This window comes from Vitis vinifera, chromosome 16 (assembly GCF_030704535.1).
Source record: "Vitis vinifera cultivar Pinot Noir 40024 chromosome 16, ASM3070453v1".
In the NCBI taxonomy this organism is placed as follows: domain Eukaryota; kingdom Viridiplantae; phylum Streptophyta; class Magnoliopsida; order Vitales; family Vitaceae; genus Vitis; species Vitis vinifera.
In genome coordinates, this window is record NC_081820.1 from 4,027,246 (window position 1) to 4,049,482 (window position 22,237).

At 35.3% G+C, this 22,237-nt stretch overlaps 1 protein-coding gene across 4 annotated transcripts in view; it reads right to left on the minus strand.

The window, feature by feature from the left end:
* LOC100242461 (ATP-dependent DNA helicase SRS2-like protein At4g25120) overlaps nucleotides 1–22,237 on the minus strand; it is an 82,894-nt gene that overhangs the window by 13,629 nt on the left and 47,028 nt on the right. For 2 of the 4 annotated variants that reach the window (XM_010663926.3, XM_002277701.5), the window contains exons 17-24: nucleotides 18,911–18,988; nucleotides 14,457–14,666; nucleotides 9,620–9,658; nucleotides 8,600–8,671; nucleotides 8,402–8,488; nucleotides 8,217–8,273; nucleotides 2,734–2,939; nucleotides 2,524–2,617 (exon numbers count right to left, since the gene is read on the minus strand). In XM_010663926.3, coding sequence (XP_010662228.1) covers nucleotides 2,524–2,617; nucleotides 2,734–2,939; nucleotides 8,217–8,273; nucleotides 8,402–8,488; nucleotides 8,600–8,671; nucleotides 9,620–9,658; nucleotides 14,457–14,666; nucleotides 18,911–18,988 — 843 coding nt within the window. The remainder of the gene's footprint in view (nucleotides 1–2,523; nucleotides 2,618–2,733; nucleotides 2,940–8,216; nucleotides 8,274–8,401; nucleotides 8,489–8,599; nucleotides 8,672–9,619; nucleotides 9,659–14,456; nucleotides 14,667–18,910; nucleotides 18,989–22,237) is intronic. The other 2 variants (XM_010663927.2, XM_010663929.2) reach the window with 2 other exon arrangements.

The following is a 22,237-nucleotide window of genomic DNA, read 5'->3' on the forward strand; positions in this document are numbered from 1 at the left end:
TGTTGCCAAGATTGCTTCTGTCCGTCTGCTTCTCTCCATGGCTGCTATGTGTTCTTGGCCTCTTTATCAGTTGGATATTAAAAATGCATTCCTTCATGGTGATCTTGCCAAGGAAATTTATATGGAGCAACCTCCTGGTTTTGTTGCTCAGGGGGAGTCTAGTTTAGTGTGTAGGTTACGCCGTTCTCTATATGGCTTGAAACAATCTCCTCGAGCATGGTTTGACCGTTTTAGTTCTGTTATTCAAGAGTTTGGCATGCTTCGCAGTACAGCAGACCATTCAGTTTTCTATCATCATAACTCTTTGGGGTAGTGTATTTATCTGGTTGTTTATGTGGACGACATCGTCATTACAGGCAGTGATCAGGATGGTATTCAGAAACTAAAGCAACATCTTTTTACCCACTTTCAGACCAAAGACTTGGGGAAACTCAAGTATTTCTTGGGAATTGAGATAGCTCAATCCAGTTCTGGTGTGGTCCTTTCCCAAAGGAAGTATGCTTTAGACATCCTGGAAAAAACCGGTATGTTAGACTGTAAACCGGTAGACACACCTATGGATCCGAATGTCAAACTTGTACCAGGACAAGGGGAGCCTTTAGGAGACCCCGGGAGATATCGACAGCTCGTAGGTACATTGAACTATCTCACAATTACTCGTCCAGACATTTCTTTTCCTGTGAGTGTTGTTAGTCAATTCCTACAGTCACCATGTGATAGCCATTGGGATGCCGTAATCCGCATTCTTCGATATATCAAAAGTACACCAGGCCAAGGTGTGTTGTACGAGAACAAAGGTCATACTCAGGTTGTTGGTTACACAGATGCAGATTGGGCTGGCTCACCCACAGATAGACGTTCCACTTCAGGGTATTGTGTTTTTATTAGAGGTAATCTAATATCTTGGAAGAGTAAGAAACAAGATGTAGTGGCCAGATCTAGCGCTGAAGCCGAGTATCGAGCTATGACTTTGGCAACATGTGAACTCATATGGTTGAGACATCTTCTTCGAGAGTTGAGATTTGGAAATGATGAACAGATGAAACTCATCTGTGATAACCAGGCCGCATTACATATTGCATCCAATCCAGTCTTTCATGAAATGACCAAACATATTGAAGTTGACTGTCATTTCATTAGAGAGAAGATCGCATCAGGATGTGTTGCTACAAGTTTTGTTAATTCAAATGATCAACTAGCAGACATCTTCACTAAATCTCTCAGAGGTCCTAGGATTAAATATATTTGTAACAAGCTTGGTGCATATGACGTATATGCTCCAGCTTGAGGGGGAGTGTTGAATATAATGTATTTATAGTGTATAATCTTTCCTTGTTAATATAGGTCACATGTATGGTAGTTAGGACTCCTAGCCTTGTATATATATATATATATATTTCTCAATTGTAAGTAGATATTATATGAATGAGAATTAAGGTCTTTCTTCTTTCTTTCTCTCTCAACAAACTTAATTGGCTATGAGTACTCACTATGAAAACATAAATTTGAAAGACATGCTGATGAATAGAACACTTGGATGACCTCATGGTTTTACATAGCAGCTAAAGCCACTATTTACTAGCAGAAACACATCAATTTGTATGGAATTAATCCAGAAATACAAAAGTAGATGAAAAGAAAACAGAACGTCTAAGTGCAGCTTATATTGTTGTGCAGTTGTGTTTTATGTATTCCTATCCTATTCTTTTCTCTTTGTTTCTTCACTTTTTGTCTTCTCCAACTATCAAACCCAATTAGCCCCCCCCCATTAAGAATTCAAAGAAAGAAAGGGGTTTGGGGCTCAAATCCAAGCCCTTGAATGCGGGTATGGTGGTCTTTAACTGCATAATTTAAATATCTAACTTTGCTTTATGTCTCTCAAACCATTTTAATATTTATCTATGCCAAAAATTAAATATTCAAATAAAATTTTAGTAGACATATCAATTTTAATTATCTTATTTTCAATTAATTAATTGTTGAAAGTAAAAAACCATGATGATAATTTTTTTCATGAGTCATTTTTACATCCTTTGTATAGCAATTAAATACAAGAGAAACATAAACTTGTAAAAAAATTATGAACATTTTTAAACAAAAAAAATAATAATAATAATTATATATATCATCATTTCTTTTATATTATTGAATAATCCGAACAAGATATATCATCATTCTAGCATTAAATCTGTTCTTAGGTTTTGCAAATTATTGTAGATGTCACAAGTTGTATCATACATATATTGTTTTCTTTAATAAAATAACTTCAATGTGTATCATTGCTTGTTATATCATTTCTTGAAGTTTTCTTAACATTTTTATGAGTTTTGATCAATTTTCGTCCTATCAATATTTTTTTTCCAGATTTTTGCTTGATATTTCCCAATATTTTGACCCTTGCTTTCAACAACATATATATAAATATAAAAATCAGTACACTCTAACAGGATAGACAATACATAAATTTAAAAAAAGAAAAAGAAAAAGAAAAAGAAAGAAAGAAAGAAAGAATATAACAGTCACCTTATCCAGCAACCTCTTAGGCTCTTGAAATGCTTGCTTCTTGGCCCAGTGATGGAATAAGTGGGAAACAACTGATCTGTCCTCAACATTGAATCTATAAAACAGTGATTGAGGAAGCAAGCAGAATTTCAATACTAAACCATTGATATAGAATTACCAAAAAAGTTAATATTAATTTATTCAACCACCCATCACAATTTAGAGAACAACCTTCTTAAAAAACTATTCCCATCACATGAGCCCATTGGTTCTGTTGTTTCCTTTGAACACTCATCAATTTGAATATTGAGACCCTCATTTGGTAAAATATATTCCCTAGAAGATTTCTTGTCTCCTCCTTCACCAATAGTAAACTGGGCATTTTCTATTGGAGTACTTTCTTGCTTTGCATGTAAACCCTGTACACTCAGCTCCCCCTGCATAAAGAAGAGATAAAACAGAAACAATTGACTAATAAGAGAAACAAAAGCCACACATGACAAATGGAGAAAAAAAATGGTGAAAGTTTGAATTTCAGTGTTTACTATTCATGTTCATGTGAAATACTCAAAAAATATGCAACATGGAGTCAAGGACTCAATTGAACGTAGAATGGCCGAGCAATTTCTTCTTTCATACTTAAACTGGCACATTTTTTTATTAAAAAAAAAAACATTTTACTACCATGAAATAAATATATAGAAAGAAGGATGAGTAATCCTTACCCCATAACGCAACCACTATATGACTAGTCAAAGGCTGAAAAGAAAGAATAACTATCCTAATCTAGAAATAAAATAAATAAATAAACAAACAAATAAAAATAAAAAATAAAAATTGCACAGCCAACAGTGGTTGAACTGACACATTTTAAGAATGACCATTATCAAGGGATACAATGCCTATGTGTTTGAACATGAGGGAAGCTCCTAGTTGAGCTATTTGTAGTTTTCTAATACCAATTAGTTTTTGCATCAAATGCAAGAATAAGTTGCACTAAATCAACATTCTGAATGTGAACCATATGATTCTCAAATTCAATCATATCTACACAAGTAGCTGAGAAAATTTTACTTGAAATATTATGAAGTTAATAGTCACAAGTCTCAAAAATATATATATCAAGGTGATGCCTATGCTTGAAATCCTCTCCCAAGGCAGTTGAAACTTAAAGGAATGTAATCAGCGCTATTAGGATCTAATGTTGGTAAGAGAGATATACTAGCGGCACAGCACAGAGCCAATGCGAGTGCAACAGCAAGAAAAAAACAGACATTTTAACATGGAAATTAAGAAACTAATGGTCAATTATTCTTCAAATCAGATACATATCCAGAATTTTGTTTTTCTTTACTTTGTGATAATGCTATCACACTTCCCAAAAAAAAGAAAGAAATAAAGAAATTTTTAAATGGGTTTCAAGTTTTAAGTCCATCAGAAGTAGTTGAACAAGAGTATAACATGGCTATACAATCTTATATCTGTACATAGTATACTAGGATAGGCTAAATACAAGTATGAAATTTGAACTACACTACAAAGAAATGCAGATGCTATACTGTTCACCAATACATACTGCACATGCATTTCAACTAATTTCAGTGGCTTAAAAGGGTGTTTCTGTGTTTTTAAAGACATAAACATATTTACCAACTAATGCTTTTTGTAATTTTTTATCAGAAAGTAAACCAGCCAAAATATGGGTGGCATTTTTCTTTCAAGTAGTGAGATGTGGGCAGCAATCTGATTTGCTATACAGTTCCAAGGCTCTTGCTCAATGCAATGAAACCTTAAACTGGTCAAACTTATCCTCAAGATGATTAGGGTTTCAAGTTTCCAAAATAGTACCCACAGGGACAATATAAAATTACTTTTGGCTTCTTTTTTCTGTAAACATTTGCAGAAAGTTAGAGATCTCACATTTGGGAAGTAGGAAACTGGGAGTTGAAAACTGGGACTAGAAAAACATACCAACACCGGGAAAAATCATATATTTTGTGCATTATTGTTATACATTCAATTCTATGGTTATACCTTCATGATTTCTTAGTTTCAATTTGTTTATTACAAAGCTAGAGAAATTGTATTAATAAAATTTGTAATAAGTGTGAAGAACGATGAGTCAAACCAAAACACAAAACTGGCCTAGCAAGAGTCTTCTCCTAACCAATGGGGCGCTCAAGATAAGAATTGAGGTTAACAATCTAGCTTTGCAGGATAGGCTTGAATAAGGCATGGCCATTGATATTTAACAATCTTGCGGCGGGAGGAGACCTACTATTGTTACTTCTACAGCATCTCAAGGAAAGAGAGGTTCCAGAAAATTGGATGGTTGGCAATGCAAACTTACTGATATTTTGAGGGGTTGGGTTGCACTTATTTGCTCAAGTCCCTGGATTGTCCAACCAAGTTCTGGTATCGGTTGGCCAAACCAGGAGCCTCAACACTTAAGGCTTTTGTTGGAGACTTCATGCCTCTTCGAGATCTGTTACTTTAAGATCTTCTCGTCTTCTGACCGTTGCTTTATTTGTTGTTTTTTCTGTTATTTGTACTCTCCTGGTAACTTCTGATTTGAAGCATGGCTGATTCTTCTAATTCTTGTTCAACCACAAAAATAAATAAACAAATAAACTAAAACATAAAAACATAAAAGTAAAAAGAAACCAGATTAGGCACCAAAAAGACACCCACTAGAAACTCAAAATAAAACCCCTAGCCCTAATAGTTGCATTTTGTACTAGCCACCCACTAATCATCAATCATTTCTCTACTCCGCAAAGACAAAATGCAACTATTAGGACTATGGGCTTTGTAAGGTGTTCTCAACTATAACACATCATTGGTATTTACCTTTTTTATGTACCATTAGCTAAGCAAAGGCCTTAACCTTGGATGAGACTTTTGACTTCCATAGAAATTTGATTAGAGAAAAGAGACATAAGTTGATAGATTGGACAAGGCCATAAAGAAGGATTTTATTCAGAACAAACTTGAGGGGAAAAAGACCAAGCTTTCGCATTTGGGATGGCTAAAGACAAATGCACGTTGACGGAAGACATAAGTCTTTCAAGGTCCTCAATCTCCAAATCATAGAGGTTATGACAAAAAAAAAAAAGGCTCTAAGAAGAAGAGGAAGAGCTACCAAGAATAGCTAAGATGGAAAGGTTCTTCTTCGCAACTACTTTGAAAAGTCTTCGAAATTGAGAGCATAAAGGTTGATACCCCCACCACAAATCTTCCCAAAATGAATTGTCAACCCCAACCCCCCCACCAAACCCACCACAAAGTGAGTGTGTATAAAAAAATTTGTGCCAAATCCTTCCAAGGGAACCAATGTGACCATCTAACTAAAATATAGGTTTCCCAACCATTAGGATGTGCCCTATAAATGCTCAAAATAACCTAATACCAAAGGACCAAACTTTCCCTCGGGAAGCTCCAAAGCCACTTCCCTAAGAGAGCACGATTCCTCAGAGAAACCCTCCAAATCCTTAAGCTCACATACTAGGTCCCAATTGATAAGATGACCTCTTTTACCTTCCCTAAGCCTTGACCACAAGAAATCTCTTTGCAACTTCTCAATTCTTGAAGAGGGATGTTAGAATATTGACAAGGGATATATATATATAAAATAAAAATAAAAAAATGCTACGAATATGAGATAAGCAGGAAAGAATTAGTGTAATTCTTTAATTAAAGACAAGAATGTTGTCTTCCACCCATTCAATCTACTCGAAATTTTGTCAATCACTCATAGATTCAACAATTTATAAAGATGCTCTAAAGTTGTTTGCTAAAAAGAATTGCCTTAAGCCTTGAAATCTGCATTTTTGTCACAAGCAACATTCCTTACTCAGTTTTGTCTTCAAATTTGGTGGTTTGCAATGCAATTTCAAAACAAGTCTCTTGTGTGTCGAGGCAAGTTGCAGAAATCACACTAGACTTTCTAGTTCTCCTTAACCTTCATCTAGGCTTTTTTATTAGTTACAATAGCCGCTATCTCTATTATTGTAGCATTGAAGGCTGAATTTTCAATTAAGGCATTAGTATGGATCTTTCCCATCATCACTATCCTTTAGCTTTCTTCTCTTCTTACCTCCGTAAAGACTTCTATAATAAAGGGTAGTAGCTCTTTTCCTAAGATACGACCTCTCACCTCATCTAAATTCACATTGAGTCCAACAAAAATCTCAAATACATGGTCCTTCTCTAATGTCTTTTTGAATAAGGCACTAACTCATAGAAAAGATCAAGTTCTTGCCACAACCCTTTGAGAATGTCATAATATTTTGTACCTTATTATTTCTTTACCTGGTCTCATGGATCTTTGTCTTGATTTCATAGACTTTTGCAAAATTGCCTAAATCTAAGTATGTCTCACTTACTCCATCTCATAACTCCTTTTTAGTGGAAAAAAGCATATCTGTTTGACCAATTTCTAGGTCCACGGAGTTCACAAGCTAGGACATCATCATCGAGTCTTTTGTATCCCAAGTAGAGTAGAGTATGTTGGATCATCCTCTTTTGGAACCTTTCTCTAATGAACAGTTTTATGGACTGAGACCACCTTCAAAAATTTTGTCCATTCAATATGTGGGTTGTAATTTGCAAAGAAAGATTGTCCATTGAACCTAGTGGTGGAACTTGAGAATTCCAAGCACTCATTTGCTTCGAAGGGTCACCTAACACCCAATCTTTAGAAACTCCAGACATTGCAAATATAGTTCACTAATTCTAAAAAAAAAAAAATGATGATGGAGACTCGAAGAATAATCTTCTACAATTCTAATAAAAACCATTAAACAACCAATTTTCCTAAAAGTATAAACTTTGTAGGATTTGAGCTCACAATGTATATATCATGCAGTCCAACATCCTCTCTCGCATAGCGCCTTTTTTAGGCTTACACATGGGCTTAATAAATTATGGAAATAAAGTGGTCTCCTTTTGGGCTTAATAAATTAAGGAAATAAACATATGGTGAGGTTCAAACACATGACATCCCACCAAATGACACTCTGATACCATATTAGATAACCAATTTTCCTAAAAGCTTAAGCTTATAGGAACAAGGCCCACCATGTAGATCATATACTCCCAACAGAAACATCCAGAACAAACAAATACCGCTGGTTTTAATGGCGCGAATCAGCAAGTAATTTACCATCCCAGAAAGGCTGGCTCTGATACTATGAACATAGGATTGGACAAAATATTTTCTGAATTCTCATTTATGATAATAAAGTCACAAATATACAAGCCTATTCATACATAGTATAGTCTACAGAAAAGATACATATGCACATAGGAAACTCAGCCCACAAAATAGGAACTAACTGCATTTAAAAATAGGCATCAAATTAGTAGGAGATAATTTTGAATTTTCCTCCTAATTCATTATAGTAAATCCACTTAAATCTTTCCACACTAAGATATATTCCAATAGACGTGATAAATACTATGCATAAGCTCCTTTATTTTGTTGAACAACTAACTGTTTATGCCCCTTTTTCAATTTATATACCTGAAAATTACAGCATATTGAATTTTGTAACAAACAAACCATTGCAGAAGTTAATGTAATAACAAATTTTTATCAGTATTTCAACAGCAAGCATGATTAGTCACTCCAAAAGGCCTATGTCCTAGAACTTTACAACCTCCTACTCCTTACTCCACTTTTGAAAGTATGACTACTTGAGAGTGAGATGCACCTGAACCTCTAGAAGGTGATGTGGAATCTCTTTCAGAAATCTTGAAGGTTGAAGCATCTGGAAAGATGAGATAACACACAAAAAAAAAAAAAAGGATCAAACAAAATAAATAAAATAAAAATAACAACAGTTAATTTAAAAATTAAAAAAAAAAATGTTACAAGAAAGTATTATGTATAACAAACCTGCCAACTTGAATCCATGAGAACATATAGAATGAACAGTTTTTTTCTAGCTCGAGTCATCCCCACATACAACAGGCGTCGCTCCTCCTAAAATTGTCAAATGAAAGGAGTCGTTAAGTTTCACAAAAGAAATAAAATACATAAATTTTAATTGTAAAAAAAGAAAAGATGAACAGTTCTCCATGACTGAATGCCTACCTCTATTGAGGTACCATTTTCCTTCACAACACCATTAAATTCATGCAACAGAGGGATCTCAGATTCATTTGCCTGTATAATTAAGGCAAGGGTTAACAAAAGATGAGATCAATGATTCAAAAGCTACACTGAATGAATGAATACTTAATATTTTCAATCCTAGTGACTTAACAAAAGGATTTGGCACCATATAGAACAGAATGGCCACAAAGAATACTTTGGTATCGCTGCAAATGCCACCTATAAATGTTCTGCTAATCACCATATGCAATTATTGCTCTTTACAATTTTTATCATTGTTAAAGATTTTGAGGGGTCCTCCATGACATCCATGTTTGGAGCTTATGTTACACCAAGCATTTAAAACCCAGACCACACAGTTACAGAATTTTTCTGAAATCACTTATAAGACAACCTAGTGAGAGGTGAACATTACATGACAAAGCAAAAAAAAATTCACGTGACATTATATGTTCTCCAATATTTTTAAAAACTTTCGCAGTGATGCTCAATGAACAAAGAGAGTAACAAATGCATTCAATTTATGCAAATTTTTAATGTGTCTATATTTCCATATATGCTGGCACAACAAAAGGATGGCCATTAATTTAAAAGACTAAAACCAAGTAGGTTACAAGGGAAAAAAAAAACCTAGAAAACTTTATAGGTTCGTAAAAATAAAATATAAAAATAAGGACTGAAGAGACTGTTTATTTGGATGTCCCCCTTTTAAATAAAAGCCCCCCATTCGACACGGGGGTATAAAATATGCTTTTATTATAAACTACAAATCATGGAATACATGAATGATAGGTTCACCAACAGAATAAGGAAGACTAAAAACAAAGTGCAAGAGACACTGTCCAGATAGAGCTTTTATTAGATGAAATGGAAGCACTCTAAAGGAATAAGGTGGCTGTTATGGATAATAACAACTTGTTATCATGAAAAGAACAGCTGATATAACATCAGATAGACAAAAGACACAAGCAGAGATAGTGAGCAATTGTGGTCAAGTACCTTCACTATAAAAACAGTATCCCACTCTAAGCCCTTTGACTGCACATGGAAATAAAAGGAAACTCCAAGTAAACAAAACAAAATTAATTCAAGGCAACTTTCATAACCAATAGCATGGAAAATTAAAAGGACTGGTTTTTTATAGTATTCATTCCTTAGAATGCAAGGTGTATATATACGAAAAATCAGGTAAATTATAGGGAAATTCCAGCAATTTTTTTTATAGGTAAATTTTTGTCCTCATTGGGGCTTGAACCTAGAACCTCCCACAAACCCTTCCCATCCCTTTACAATAAGAAATTCAAGTGAAAGGAAACTACAACTAAGAAATATTACACTATACAACTAGAATCAAATCAAATTGATTTAGGAAACAAATCAGTCCCTTTAATCTGTCAATCAATGTGTATAGGCTTTACAACCTGTATGGATCTGTCAACACTCCCCCTCAAGTTGGGAAGCAAATATTGTCCATTCCCAGCTTGCTAGCAATCTCTTGAAATGATTTGTTAGCCAAGCCCTTAGAATATCTACTAGTTGCCTAATTGTTGAGATGTATGAGATCTTCACGTATAACCTTCAACCACAATAACTCACTCACAATTCCCATGTGCCATGGCACTTCTCCATGTCACCAAATTCCCCATAGGAACATATAATATTAAGATATTGGTCTTCTATCAACTAAAGAGTCTGCCCAATTTGCATCCAAATAAACCCCTAAACTAAACAATTCATTTCTTTTCATATATAATTTCTTTTCCCAAGGTGAACTTCAGATAACGAAGGATTCTGTTGATAGCTTCTAGATGAACCTCCTTCAGATAAGGCATCAATTGGCTCACCACACTCACTTCATAGGTTATACCTAGCTTTGTAAGACATAAATAAATCAGTTTACCCACTCGACATTGATATCTATCACAATCCACTATTGTATCTTGACTTCTCTAAGCTTACGATTTGGTTATATGGGGACATGAGCAAGCCTATAACAAAGCATCCTTGTCTCCTTAAGAAGATCAAGGATATATTTTTGTTGCAAGATGAAGATTCCACCTTTTGAGTGAGCAACTTTAACACCCAAAAAATACTTTAGTCTTCCCAAATTCTTGATCTTGAATTCTTTAGGTAGCCACCTTCTAAGATTATCTATTTCTTGAAGATCATCACCTATCACAATTATATCATCCACGTAGACTATCAAAGTTGTTACTTTGCCAAATGATGAGTGTTTGACATAAAAAGCGTGATCTCCTTAGCTTTGTTGAAATCTCATATCAACCACAACTTTAGCAAATCCCCCAAACCACACTCCAGGAGATTGCTTTAACCCATATAACACTTTTTTTAACCTACACATATTGTTGTTCTTAAAAGCTTTATCAAATCCTAGAGAAGCCTCCATATATACCTTTCTTCTAAGTCACTGTGCAGAAAAGCATTTTTAACATCAAACTACTACAAAGGCCAACCAAGATTAGCTACCAAAGATAATAACACACCAATTGTACTCATTTTACTACAAGGATGAAGGTCGATCCCTAGGAAATCTGCTCCATAGGTTTGAGTATATCCCTTGACTACTAATCTAGCTTTATACCTTTCCAAAGTCCCGTTAGCCTTATATGTTATTGTAAATACCCATTTACACTCAATTGGCCTTTTTCTCTTAAGAAGCTCAACAATCTCCCAAGTTTGGTTTTTCTCGAGAGCCCTCATCTCCTCATTCATAGCTTTCTTCCAATTCTCATTCCTAAGTGCCTCTTGGCCTGTTTGAGGGATTTTCTCAAGATTTAATTAGGAAAGAAAGCCTCAATATGATGGGGTTATTAAAGGAAAATGATGTTGGATATGGGATGTTGGGTACATTTTCTGATTCCTTTCTCGAGAGCAATAGGTACAGACAAATCCTCAAAGACTAGTAAATCAATGGTAGGCACTTTTTGAATGTGGTCACTTTGTTTCTTAGAAGATGGTGGAGAAAAATAAGGGTAAATTTCAATACGTGTTGGTGGTTTGGAGTATTGGGCTTGCATCAAATCAAAAGGTAACAATCTCCTTCTTCAATAAACTCATGATGGTAGTGTGTCATCAACCCTCTCTCCCTCATTTCTAGGAGGTAAGTCAATGGTTTTTTTTGGAAGGAGAATTGGCGATTGGTGGAGGGCCACCAACGGGAACAACAACTAAAGGACTTGGTACTATGGGTTCTAGGTTGCTATTGGTATCTTGAAAAGTAGGTAGATCAAGGAACAAATATAAATCCCCTTTGTCTTTGAGTACTAACTCCCCCTGAAGATGAAGGGTAGGAATGAAAGTCTAATTTTTTGCAAAAGCGACATCCATGGATACAAATAATTTTTTCAAGGTTGGATGGTAACATTTATATCCCTTTTTAGTTGGGAAATAGTCAACAAAAATACACTTAAGAGCCTAGGGATCCAACTTACTACAATGATTGGCATGACTATGTACAAAACAAGGACAACCAAATATCTTTGGAGGAATTTGACATAAACCATGAAATTGAAGGAAAAACCTATAAAAAAGAAAAAAATAGCAACCAGAGTTTTGTTGCCTAATGTTCTAGGGGGTAGTCAATTGATTAAGTGTGTTGCAATTAGAATTGCTTCCCCTCAAAATCCTTTGGAAAATCTTTCTGGAATAATAAGGCTCGAGTTATTTCAAGGAGATGATGGTTTTTTCTTTCAGCAACCCCATATTGTTATGGGGTGTCAATACAACAAGACTGGTGGACAATCCCTTCTTTTTTAAGAAAGGGTGACAAGATTTGGTTAAAATACTCTCTTCCATTTTCAATCGTATGCTTTTAATCTAAACTCCAAATTGAGTACTAATCATTTATGCAACACCGGAAACACAAAAATCACATCAAAAGATTCATGGACAATCCCTTCTTTTTGAAGAAAGGGCAACAAGATTTGGTTAAAATACTCCCTTCTATTACTAGACTTATGCTTTTAATCCGAACTCCAAATTGAGTACTAATCATTTTCTAAAACACTAGAAACACAAAACTCACATCACATTTATTTTTAGAAGGAATATCCATGTAATTCTAGAACAATCATCAATAAGAGAAACAAACCAACGAGCCCCATTAATATTAGGAATGCAAGCACCCTACACATCCATGTGAGTTAAAGTAAAAGAAGTAGAAGATATTACTCAAGGGAAAAGGAGCACGATAGTGTTTGGCCAATTGATACACTCCACAATGAAAATGATTAGCATCCATACTCTTAAATAACAAAGGGAACATTGTTTTTAACACAGAAAACAAAGGATGTCATAAATGAAAGTGAAGTAGTGAAATCTCGGCTTTATTGAATGAAATTTCTCTGAAAGATGAGTCAAAGAGAGACAATTACTGCTCCAATTCTCCTAGTATGAACAATCTTCAGAATAAGCATTGTTGGCCTGTGCACGTCGCTATAGCATTGCAATTGCCATTGTTTCTACCAAAGGACTGTGGTTTCGCATGAAGTTTCCAACAATTATCCTTAGTATCCCTTGGTTTTTTGCAATAATTACACTAAAGGTTGTCCTTATTGCTCAATGGCCTTGGTTGATCACTCTTTCCACCTTCCATTGTAGCTCTACTTCCTGAATTAGATGGGCCAGAATTTGGTTTTGTAGTGGCAAGAGTTGATCCCTCCATGGTTGGATAATTAAGCATCACAATTCTCTTTCCTTCTTATGATTGAGAAAACCTCATTCAATGATGGCAGTGATTCCCTACCAAGAACTTGGACCCTTACTTATCATATTCCACATTAAAACCAAGAAGAAATTCAAAATTCCTCTCTTTCAAAAAATTTTTGTGTCATTGTTGCATCATCGTTGCATAATAATCTAATTCAAGCCACAACCTTTTCATCATATTTAAGTACTCAATAATGGATAAACTACCTTGCTTGGTGACTGTAATTTTGGTCTTTATCTCATAAATCTGAGAAGCATCTTGTATTTTGGAATAGGTTTGTCTAACAACCCCCCAAATCTCCCTCACTGTTATGAAGAACATACACATCCCACTAACTTCCGATTACACTAAATTCAAAAACCAAGACATAATCATTGAATCCTCTACATCCCAAGCAACAAATTTAGGATCATCTTCATGGGGCACAGAGCCTATTAGGTGACCTAAATTTCCTTTGCCCTTAAGAGAGCTCCTCACAATTTGCGACCACACTAAGTAATTGCGACCATTGAGCCTAAACAAGGCTTGCAGGTTCTGGTATTCTCTGGCTGAATGTTGGGTGGCTGTTGAGAACAGATCAGCTTTGATTTTGGTCCCAAGGGCCATTTCAAAGGTTACAGACATTTTGAACAGAGCGGATAGAGGAATTAATCAAAAACCAGGTTGAACAAAAGAGAATGATGAAGAATCTCTAGCAATAAGGCTGAGAAACTTTTCTGCCAGCAATGAAGGCCGCAATACTTTTTATGGCAATTAAGGCCAAAAACGATACTGAACAAGCTTAGGGCTCTGATATGATGTGGAAAATTAAACTGACTGAATTTTTATTGTATTCATTCCTTAGAATGCAAGGTGTATATATACAAAAAAATCAGCTAAATTATAGGCAAATTTTCAGGATATAATTGAAGCTATACAAGGAAACTACAACTAAAGAATATTACACTACAACTGGAATCGAATCAAACTGATTTAGGAAACAAATCAGCCCCATTAATCAGAAAATCAATGTGTATAGGCTGTACAGCCTGTATGGATCTGTCAACAAATAGGAAAATCCATGGAAATAAAATAACAAGCAGCTATTTAATCAAAGGAAAAGAAAACCTGATGAATGGTAGTCAATGTGACAGACTCTTCATTATCATGTCTGCGAGAACGAAAATTTTCTCTCTCCCTCTCAGATATGAAGTCAATAAAAGCTTTTAGTACATGACCACAGCCGCCTTCTTTTACAATAATATCACTCTCCTCTTTGCTTGCAGTAAATTTCGTTGATAAAAAATCAGAGACATCATCCAGGAGATACTGTAGAACCTGCAGGTAGAGCAGGCAGATGCCAAAATCAAATATTGAACCCAAGATGCAGGAGGACATATGGATCAACTCTAAAAATGGCAGTACCCAAAATGCATGAAATCTGCACAAAAAAATGAAATGGACATGTTGAGGGTTCATTGTGCATCATAGGGTGCCTCTTTTTGTTTATTTTAAGTCTTTTATTCAAATAAGGCAATGAATGGCTAGGACTTCAACATCTTAGTGGCTAGGATTTAATTGTATAGTGCAGCATTGATGAGTAATTTTCTGTATTCTTTGCCATCAGTTTTTGGATGGAACTCTAATTGAAAATAGAAGACAGCCCACATAGCCTTTCTTTCAACCACCTACTGGTGTCTTAGGGTTTATCAACCCTAAAGCTTATTTCTTCTTGCTTCGTTCTTACGTTTTTTCTTAATTTCTTTTGCTTTGGTGAGGCCATTGGACAGAGTTGAGTTTAAACAATCTACACAGCACTGAAGTATAATTTTTTTTTTACTCCTCTCCAACTTTTCATGCATCAATGATGGATGCACCAAACATTTGGGCAATGATGAAGTGAATTGAAACTTTGTGGAAACAATGACGCCCTGCTTTAAATCACAAGAAAATCACAGACAATTCTCTACTCATGGAAAGGATTACACAAAAGGTTTGACAAAGTCCTTTTCATTTCATTCTACAAACAGCTTTGCTTCATTAATTTATTTATAATCTATAGAATATTCTTCTGTCAATCATATTACTAATCCTCTTTTACCTATCAAAAAAACAATATTACTAATCATAACACTTCGGGTATGGGCTTATAAATAATTGCAATAACATTCTTTCTTTTTGCCTTCATGAAGGAGTTATTCGACTTCAGACCTACATTTGTTAAAAATTGTGGTTGCCAACTTTTCCATTTTCATAACTTTGAGTAGGAAGAGAATGCTAAGACAGAAATGTCAACTTTTCTATTTTCATAACTTTTGAGTAACAAGAGAATGTTAAGACATAAATGTCAATAATAATTCCTCATCAAAATAAACTAATTTATAGCACATCTAACAAGAAACCAGCAAAGTAATCAGCAACTATTTGAAAACATCACTAACCTATCAGAAAATGAAACTACTCTACAGTCCATCAACTTGTCAATTCTCTAATACTTCCAATTATATTAAATTTCAAAGGTCCCTCGAAAATACCAAAGCTGCTTCAAGTTTAGTATGTATAATTTGTAACAAACAAATAATCACCAAACCCCACCCAATACCTCCCAGAGCTTGACTGAGAAACAGGGGGAAAAAAGGAACATGAGGGAATGTTTCAGTCATCTTTCCCAAGCCTCCAATGGAAACCAAACAAATCATCTTAAAAGTAGACATTGAACTCCAATCTAGACCATAGTCAACATATCTATTCACAAATGAAGCTAAGAAGAATGAAAAGATAAACAAACTCAAAGCAACACACATCCAACCAACTCAATTTGGCTGAATAAAATGTGAGGATGGAATGTTAAATAAAGTAAAGCCATTATGGAGAATATTAGGTGTCCAAAACTCGTTCTTGAGCCCTGACTCAAGAGGAAGTGGTAAAGGGTTGGGTTTGCAGGAGGTTCCAGGTTCAAATCCCAATTGGGACAAAAATTTACCTATCAGAAAAAAAAAAAAAAGCCCCAAACTCAGTGTGCAAACATCAGCTTGCTGACCTAGAAAAATTTATGGGAAAAAGAACCAAGAGATGCATTAACTACCTCAAAATCATCTATGGAAGGGCAAGCAATTAGGATAGGGATGTAGGAGGTTCTAGATTCAATTGCATGGAACTAAAAAACAAAAAAACGCCTATAAAGACAATCTATAGAAGATCCAATATGGATGCACACTTTGTTAAACACTAATTTTGTTAAAGGCTAAGAATTTGAGTGACTCTTACATCACACTTGGCCATGGCTGAAATCATTATGAAACCCCATCTAAGATTTTCTAATTGCAACAACCTATGTTACATGGGTTTGAGTACACTTATCAGGTGTTGGTGTGGGTGTGTCTTGAAGTCTGATCTTTCATATTTCAAATTGGAGGATACTAAGACTCAACTAAAAAATGATATTGAATGGCATTTGAATATGACATTAAAAAAAGAAACAAAAATAGTAAGAAATAAATTAGAAGCAAAAAAATAACATATCCTTGATTAAAAAACTCTCCTTTTACTTTTTATTCCTCTTTGTTAAAATGAAAAAAAATAAAAAATAAAAAATAAAAATGTTCATTATCTGAAGCAAATTAGGAGTATCCAACAAGAATCCCCTACTCACACTCTTGTCATGTCACATTGATCTAGGTACCTCAAGTGAAGTTGAAAAGTTCAGATGTCACAGGTGACACTGAATCAAACAAATCATGACCAAGTTGCTCTATGGTATCAAGCATGAAGAAGTTCTAAAGCAAAGATGAAAAATTTGATATGATATGTCAACATGACTCAAAAACAAAAGCAAATTAACAATTGAATGTAATTATGTCAACTTCTATAACTCATTCAATGAACAAGTCATTTCAAGTTTAGATACTCGGCTTCTCCAACCATTAGTTAATCAAGTTAAAAATGGCATGAATACAATCCAGCCTGTGTAACGTATATAAATTGATTAATTGTTTATATTTTAAATTTATAAAAATTAAAATTAAAAATAAATAAAACTTCATTTTTTACTTATAAATAAAATAACTATAAAATTAAAGTTTGACTTTATCTTCCATCTTATAAACATTTTATGCTTCAAAATTAAATAACATAATTAGGATTAAAAAAAAAAAACCTAAAAACAACCAATTCAGTATTTTGAGAATAATATTGATATATAATTAAAATCTTAAATAAGTTAAACGAGTTAGAAATGTTGATCAGTTTAATGGGTGGTTAAAATCATGTTAGCGTGTTCTTCAAGTCAATTTGTACATAGTCCATCCCAACCCATTTATCAAACAAGTTACGTGTCTTATGTTGTGTTACCCATAAGTAACATGTCCTACTCCTATCATCTTGACATGATCATTAAACAAGTCATGTTCAAGTTAGGTAATGTTTAGTATTTTTTACATCAACTTTGTACACACATCAGCCCATCCATTCTCACCCTATTCCAAGGTCTTATTGGAACTACATTTAATATGGATTAACTACAAAATTATGCATTTTCAGTAAAATAACTATATTTGAAATAGAAGAGCTTTGAATTCTTAATATTATCATGGACCAATCTGAAATCATGCATTTACAATTGTTTAAACAACGTCAAATAAGGTAAACATTTTTATCTAATTTATTGAGTCCATAAGATTGTCTTTATTTTTCTAGAATTGTTATTATTTCATCTTAGATTTTTTGGAACTTTTTAAGTAATGTATTGTGTATATAGCCTAATATTGACCTAAGATACCATGACAATCTATCTCTGAACCTTCACAATGAATGGTCAATGCCACGACTTTAAACCATGCTCTTACCTCATATAGCCTAAGAGAATCAGTCAAAATCATGGTTTTGTATTATGCTGTTGGATCAAATGAATCCAAGTCTCTAAGAAGTTTAATAAACAACAAAAGACGTTTCAAAAATCACAAAAAGGCCAGAACTAAAAGCATTCTATTAAGGAAAAGGGTTGCTAATTATAATAGAATTTTTACACACTAAGGCAAAGATGAAGAGGAAGAAGCTTCGGGCCAAAAATTGAATACATCTATACCAAAGCTAACAAGCTAACAAACATAGAGGCAATGTGGAGAAAGCCTTCTTTAAGCTAGTTGGAGTAGGACTAGATATTGAAGTGGAACTCCTAAACCAGCAATGCTGTAGCTACCACTGAGGCTCCAGCAACTTGGGTACAAACAAACCACAAGAAGATCTTAATTAGCATCAACATCCTCAATAGTACACAACACATATCCAATAACCATTGAACACAACCTCTTTTTTCCACATCCTCTGCACTTGTTTTGCAAGAATTTTGAAATAGTAAACATTAACAAACCATAAGTAAAATACACAAAATGAAACATCTATGAAGCTATGGAGGGCACCAAATGTCAGTTATTGCTTGCAGCAAGGTCAAAGTGCATGTGAGAATCATCAAAATCTAGTGGGTCAGCTGGCTTTACTATCAGACTGAAACATAGAATCAGGAAAAGAACAATGCCATATTCATAAGCTATCATAATGCACCAGTCCAAAAATTCCGAACTTACAGATCTAATGTCATTGTCTTCATTCAGCAATTTCCCTCCATCAACATCAACAACTGCTCGCTGCTCAAGTAGGTATTTCTACAAATTTAAATGTGTATTGGAACATGACAAATGTTAATGTAGGTATAATGCACCAAAATCAAGGTATTTTAATCATTGAAAAGAGAGTCATCATTTTGTAGATGAAAGAAAGTAACAAAAGACCAGGGCCAACTCACTGCAGTCCACCAGAAAAGCAAAGAAAATTAAGTAGCACATCATGCTTATAAACACAGAAAAAAATAACACACATAAGACAAAGTTGCAGCTAGATTCAGCATTTTGCTGATTGATAATAAAAGTGGACAGTCAGAAAACAAATATACAAAACTTAACAAGATAGGAAAATAAAAGATGCATGTGAACAAGATAGAAGAAAATCAGGAGAAACATCAACAGAGTTTTGATCTACATAACCCTTAAGAGGACAAATTCATATTTGAAAATTAGTTCTAACAACCAACATTTTTTTTAAATGGGCAATAACAACCAACTAATAAAAATCAGAATACTTGATTAAGAAACAAGGAAAATCAGTGCATAATGGAACCCTATTCTACTACATTAAAATTATTAATTTTTTGAAAACCAGAAAGTGATATAAATAATAATCACATTTTACAGGTAACACTTTGAATGATAATCCATATTCTGAAAACCATAAGCATGACATAATTCAGGAAATAACAGTTGTTGAGAGAGAGAGAGAGGAGAAAAACCTTATTCTCATTCATTGTAATCTCTACTTACAATTGAGAGATATATATATACAAGGCTAGGAGTCCTAACTACCATACATGTGACCTATATTAACAAGGAAAGATAGTATACTATACATACATTATATTCAACACTCCCCCTCAAGCTGGAGCATATACGTCATATGCACCAAGCTTGTTACAAATATATTTAATCCTAGGACCTCTGAGAGATTTAGTGAAGATGTCTGCTAGTTGATCATTTGAATTGACAAAACTTGTAGCAACACATCCTGATGCGATCTTCTCTCTAATGAAATGACAGTCAACTTCAATATGCTTGGTCCTTTCATGAAAGACTGGATTGGATGCAATATGTAATGCGGCCTGGTTATCACAGATGAGTTTCATCTGTTCATCCTTTCCAAATCTCAACTCCTGAAGAAGATGTCTCAACCATATGTGTTCACATGTTGCCAAAGCCATAGCTCGATACTCGGCTTCAGCGCTAGATCTGGCCACTACATCTTGTTTCTTACTTTTCCAAGATATTAGATTACCTCCAATAAAAACACAGTACCCTGAAGTGGAACGTCTATCTGTGGGTGAGCCAGCCCAATCTGCATCTGTGTAACCAACAACTTGAGTATGACCTCTGTTCTCGTACAATACACCTTGGCCTGGTGTACTTTTGATATATTGAAGGATACGGATTACGGCATCCCAATGGCTATCACATGGTGACTGTAGGAATTGACTAACAACACTCACAGGAAAAGAAATGTCTGGACGAGTAATGGTGAGATAGTTCAATTTACCTACGAGCCGTCGATATCTCCCGGGGTCTCCTAAAGGCTCCCCCTGTCCTGGTACAAGTTTGACATTCGGATCCATAGGTGTGTCTACCGGTTTACAGTCTAACATACCGGTTTCTTCCAGGATGTCTAAAGCATACTTCCTTTGGGAAAGGACCACACCAGAACTGGATTGAGCTATCTCAATTCCCAAGAAATACTTGAGTTTCCCCAAGTCTTTGGTCTGAAAGTGGGTAAAAAGATGTTGCTTTAGTTTCTGAATACCATCCTGATCACTGCCTGTAATGACGATGTCGTCCACATAAACAACCAGATAAATACACTGCCCCAAGGAGTTATGATGATAAAAAACTGAATGGTCTGCTGTACTGCGAAGCATGCCAAACTCTTGAACAACAGAACTAAAACGGCTAAACCATGCTCGAGGAGATTGTTTCAAGCCATATAGAGAACGGCGTAACCTGCACACTAAACCAGACTCCCCCTGAGCAACAAAACCAGGAGGTTGCTCCATATAAACTTCCTAGGCAAGATCACCATGAAGGAAGGCATTTTTAATATCCAACTGATAAAGAGACCAAGAACACATAGCAGCCATGGAGAGAAGCAAGCGGACAGAAGCAATCTTGGCAACAGGGGAGAATGTGTCACCATAATCAGAACCATAAACTTGAGTATAGCCTTTAGCAACTAAACGGGCCTTAAGGCGATCAACCTGACCATCAGGACCAACCTTAACTGCATAGACCCAACGACAACCAACTGTAGATTTACCAGAGGGTAAAACAACAAGATCCCAAGTGCCATTAGAGTGCAGAGCAGCCATTTCATCCACCATTGCCTGTCGCCAGCCTGGATGGGAAAGAGCTTCATGGGTGCTCTTTGGAAGAGAAACAAAGGATATAGCAGAAACAAAAGCAGAATAGGGTGAAGATAATCGATGATAACTCAAAAAATTGTAAATAGGATGAGGATTACGAGTAGAGCGAGTACCTTTCCGAACAGCAATAGGTAAGTCATTAGGAGAAGGCAGAGCCGAGGCAGGTGAAGCCGAAGGGATAGGAAGTGAGTCAGCAGGTGCCTCAGGAAAAGGGAGAGGAGCAACGACACGAGGGCGACGATGATAAACCTGAAGTGGTCGAGGGGGCATAACATCAGGTGGGGAGACAATGGGAATGGGCAAGACTTCAGAAACAGGAAGAGACTCAGAAGTGGTGGAAAAGAATGGTGAGTCCTCAAAGAAGGTGACATCAGCGGAGATAAAGTACCGATGAGTCTCAAGGGAATAACAACGATAACCCTTCTGAAGTCTGGAATATCCCAAGAAGAGGCACTTCATGGCTTTGGCGGAAAGCTTGTCCTGTCCAGGAGTGAGAATATGAACAAAGCAAGTACAACCAAAGACACGAGGAGGAAGGAAATAAAGTGGTTGGTCAGGGAAAAGAAGGGAGTGAGGAATCTGATCGTGTAAGACAGAGGAGGGCATACGATTAATCAAATAACAAGCAGTAAGAACAGCGTCCCCCCAAAAGCGAAAAGGAACATGACTATGGAGGAGGAGAGTACGAGCTGTCTCAACAAGATGTCGATTCTTGCTTTCAGCTACCCCATTTTGTTGAGGAGTATGAGCACAAGAAGACTGATGAAGAATCCCATGATGAGACATAAACGAAGTAAATTGGGCTGAAAAATATTCCCTAGCATTGTCACTGCGTAACACACGAATAGAAATATTGAACTGGGTTTGGATTTCAGTATAAAATTTCTGGAAAATA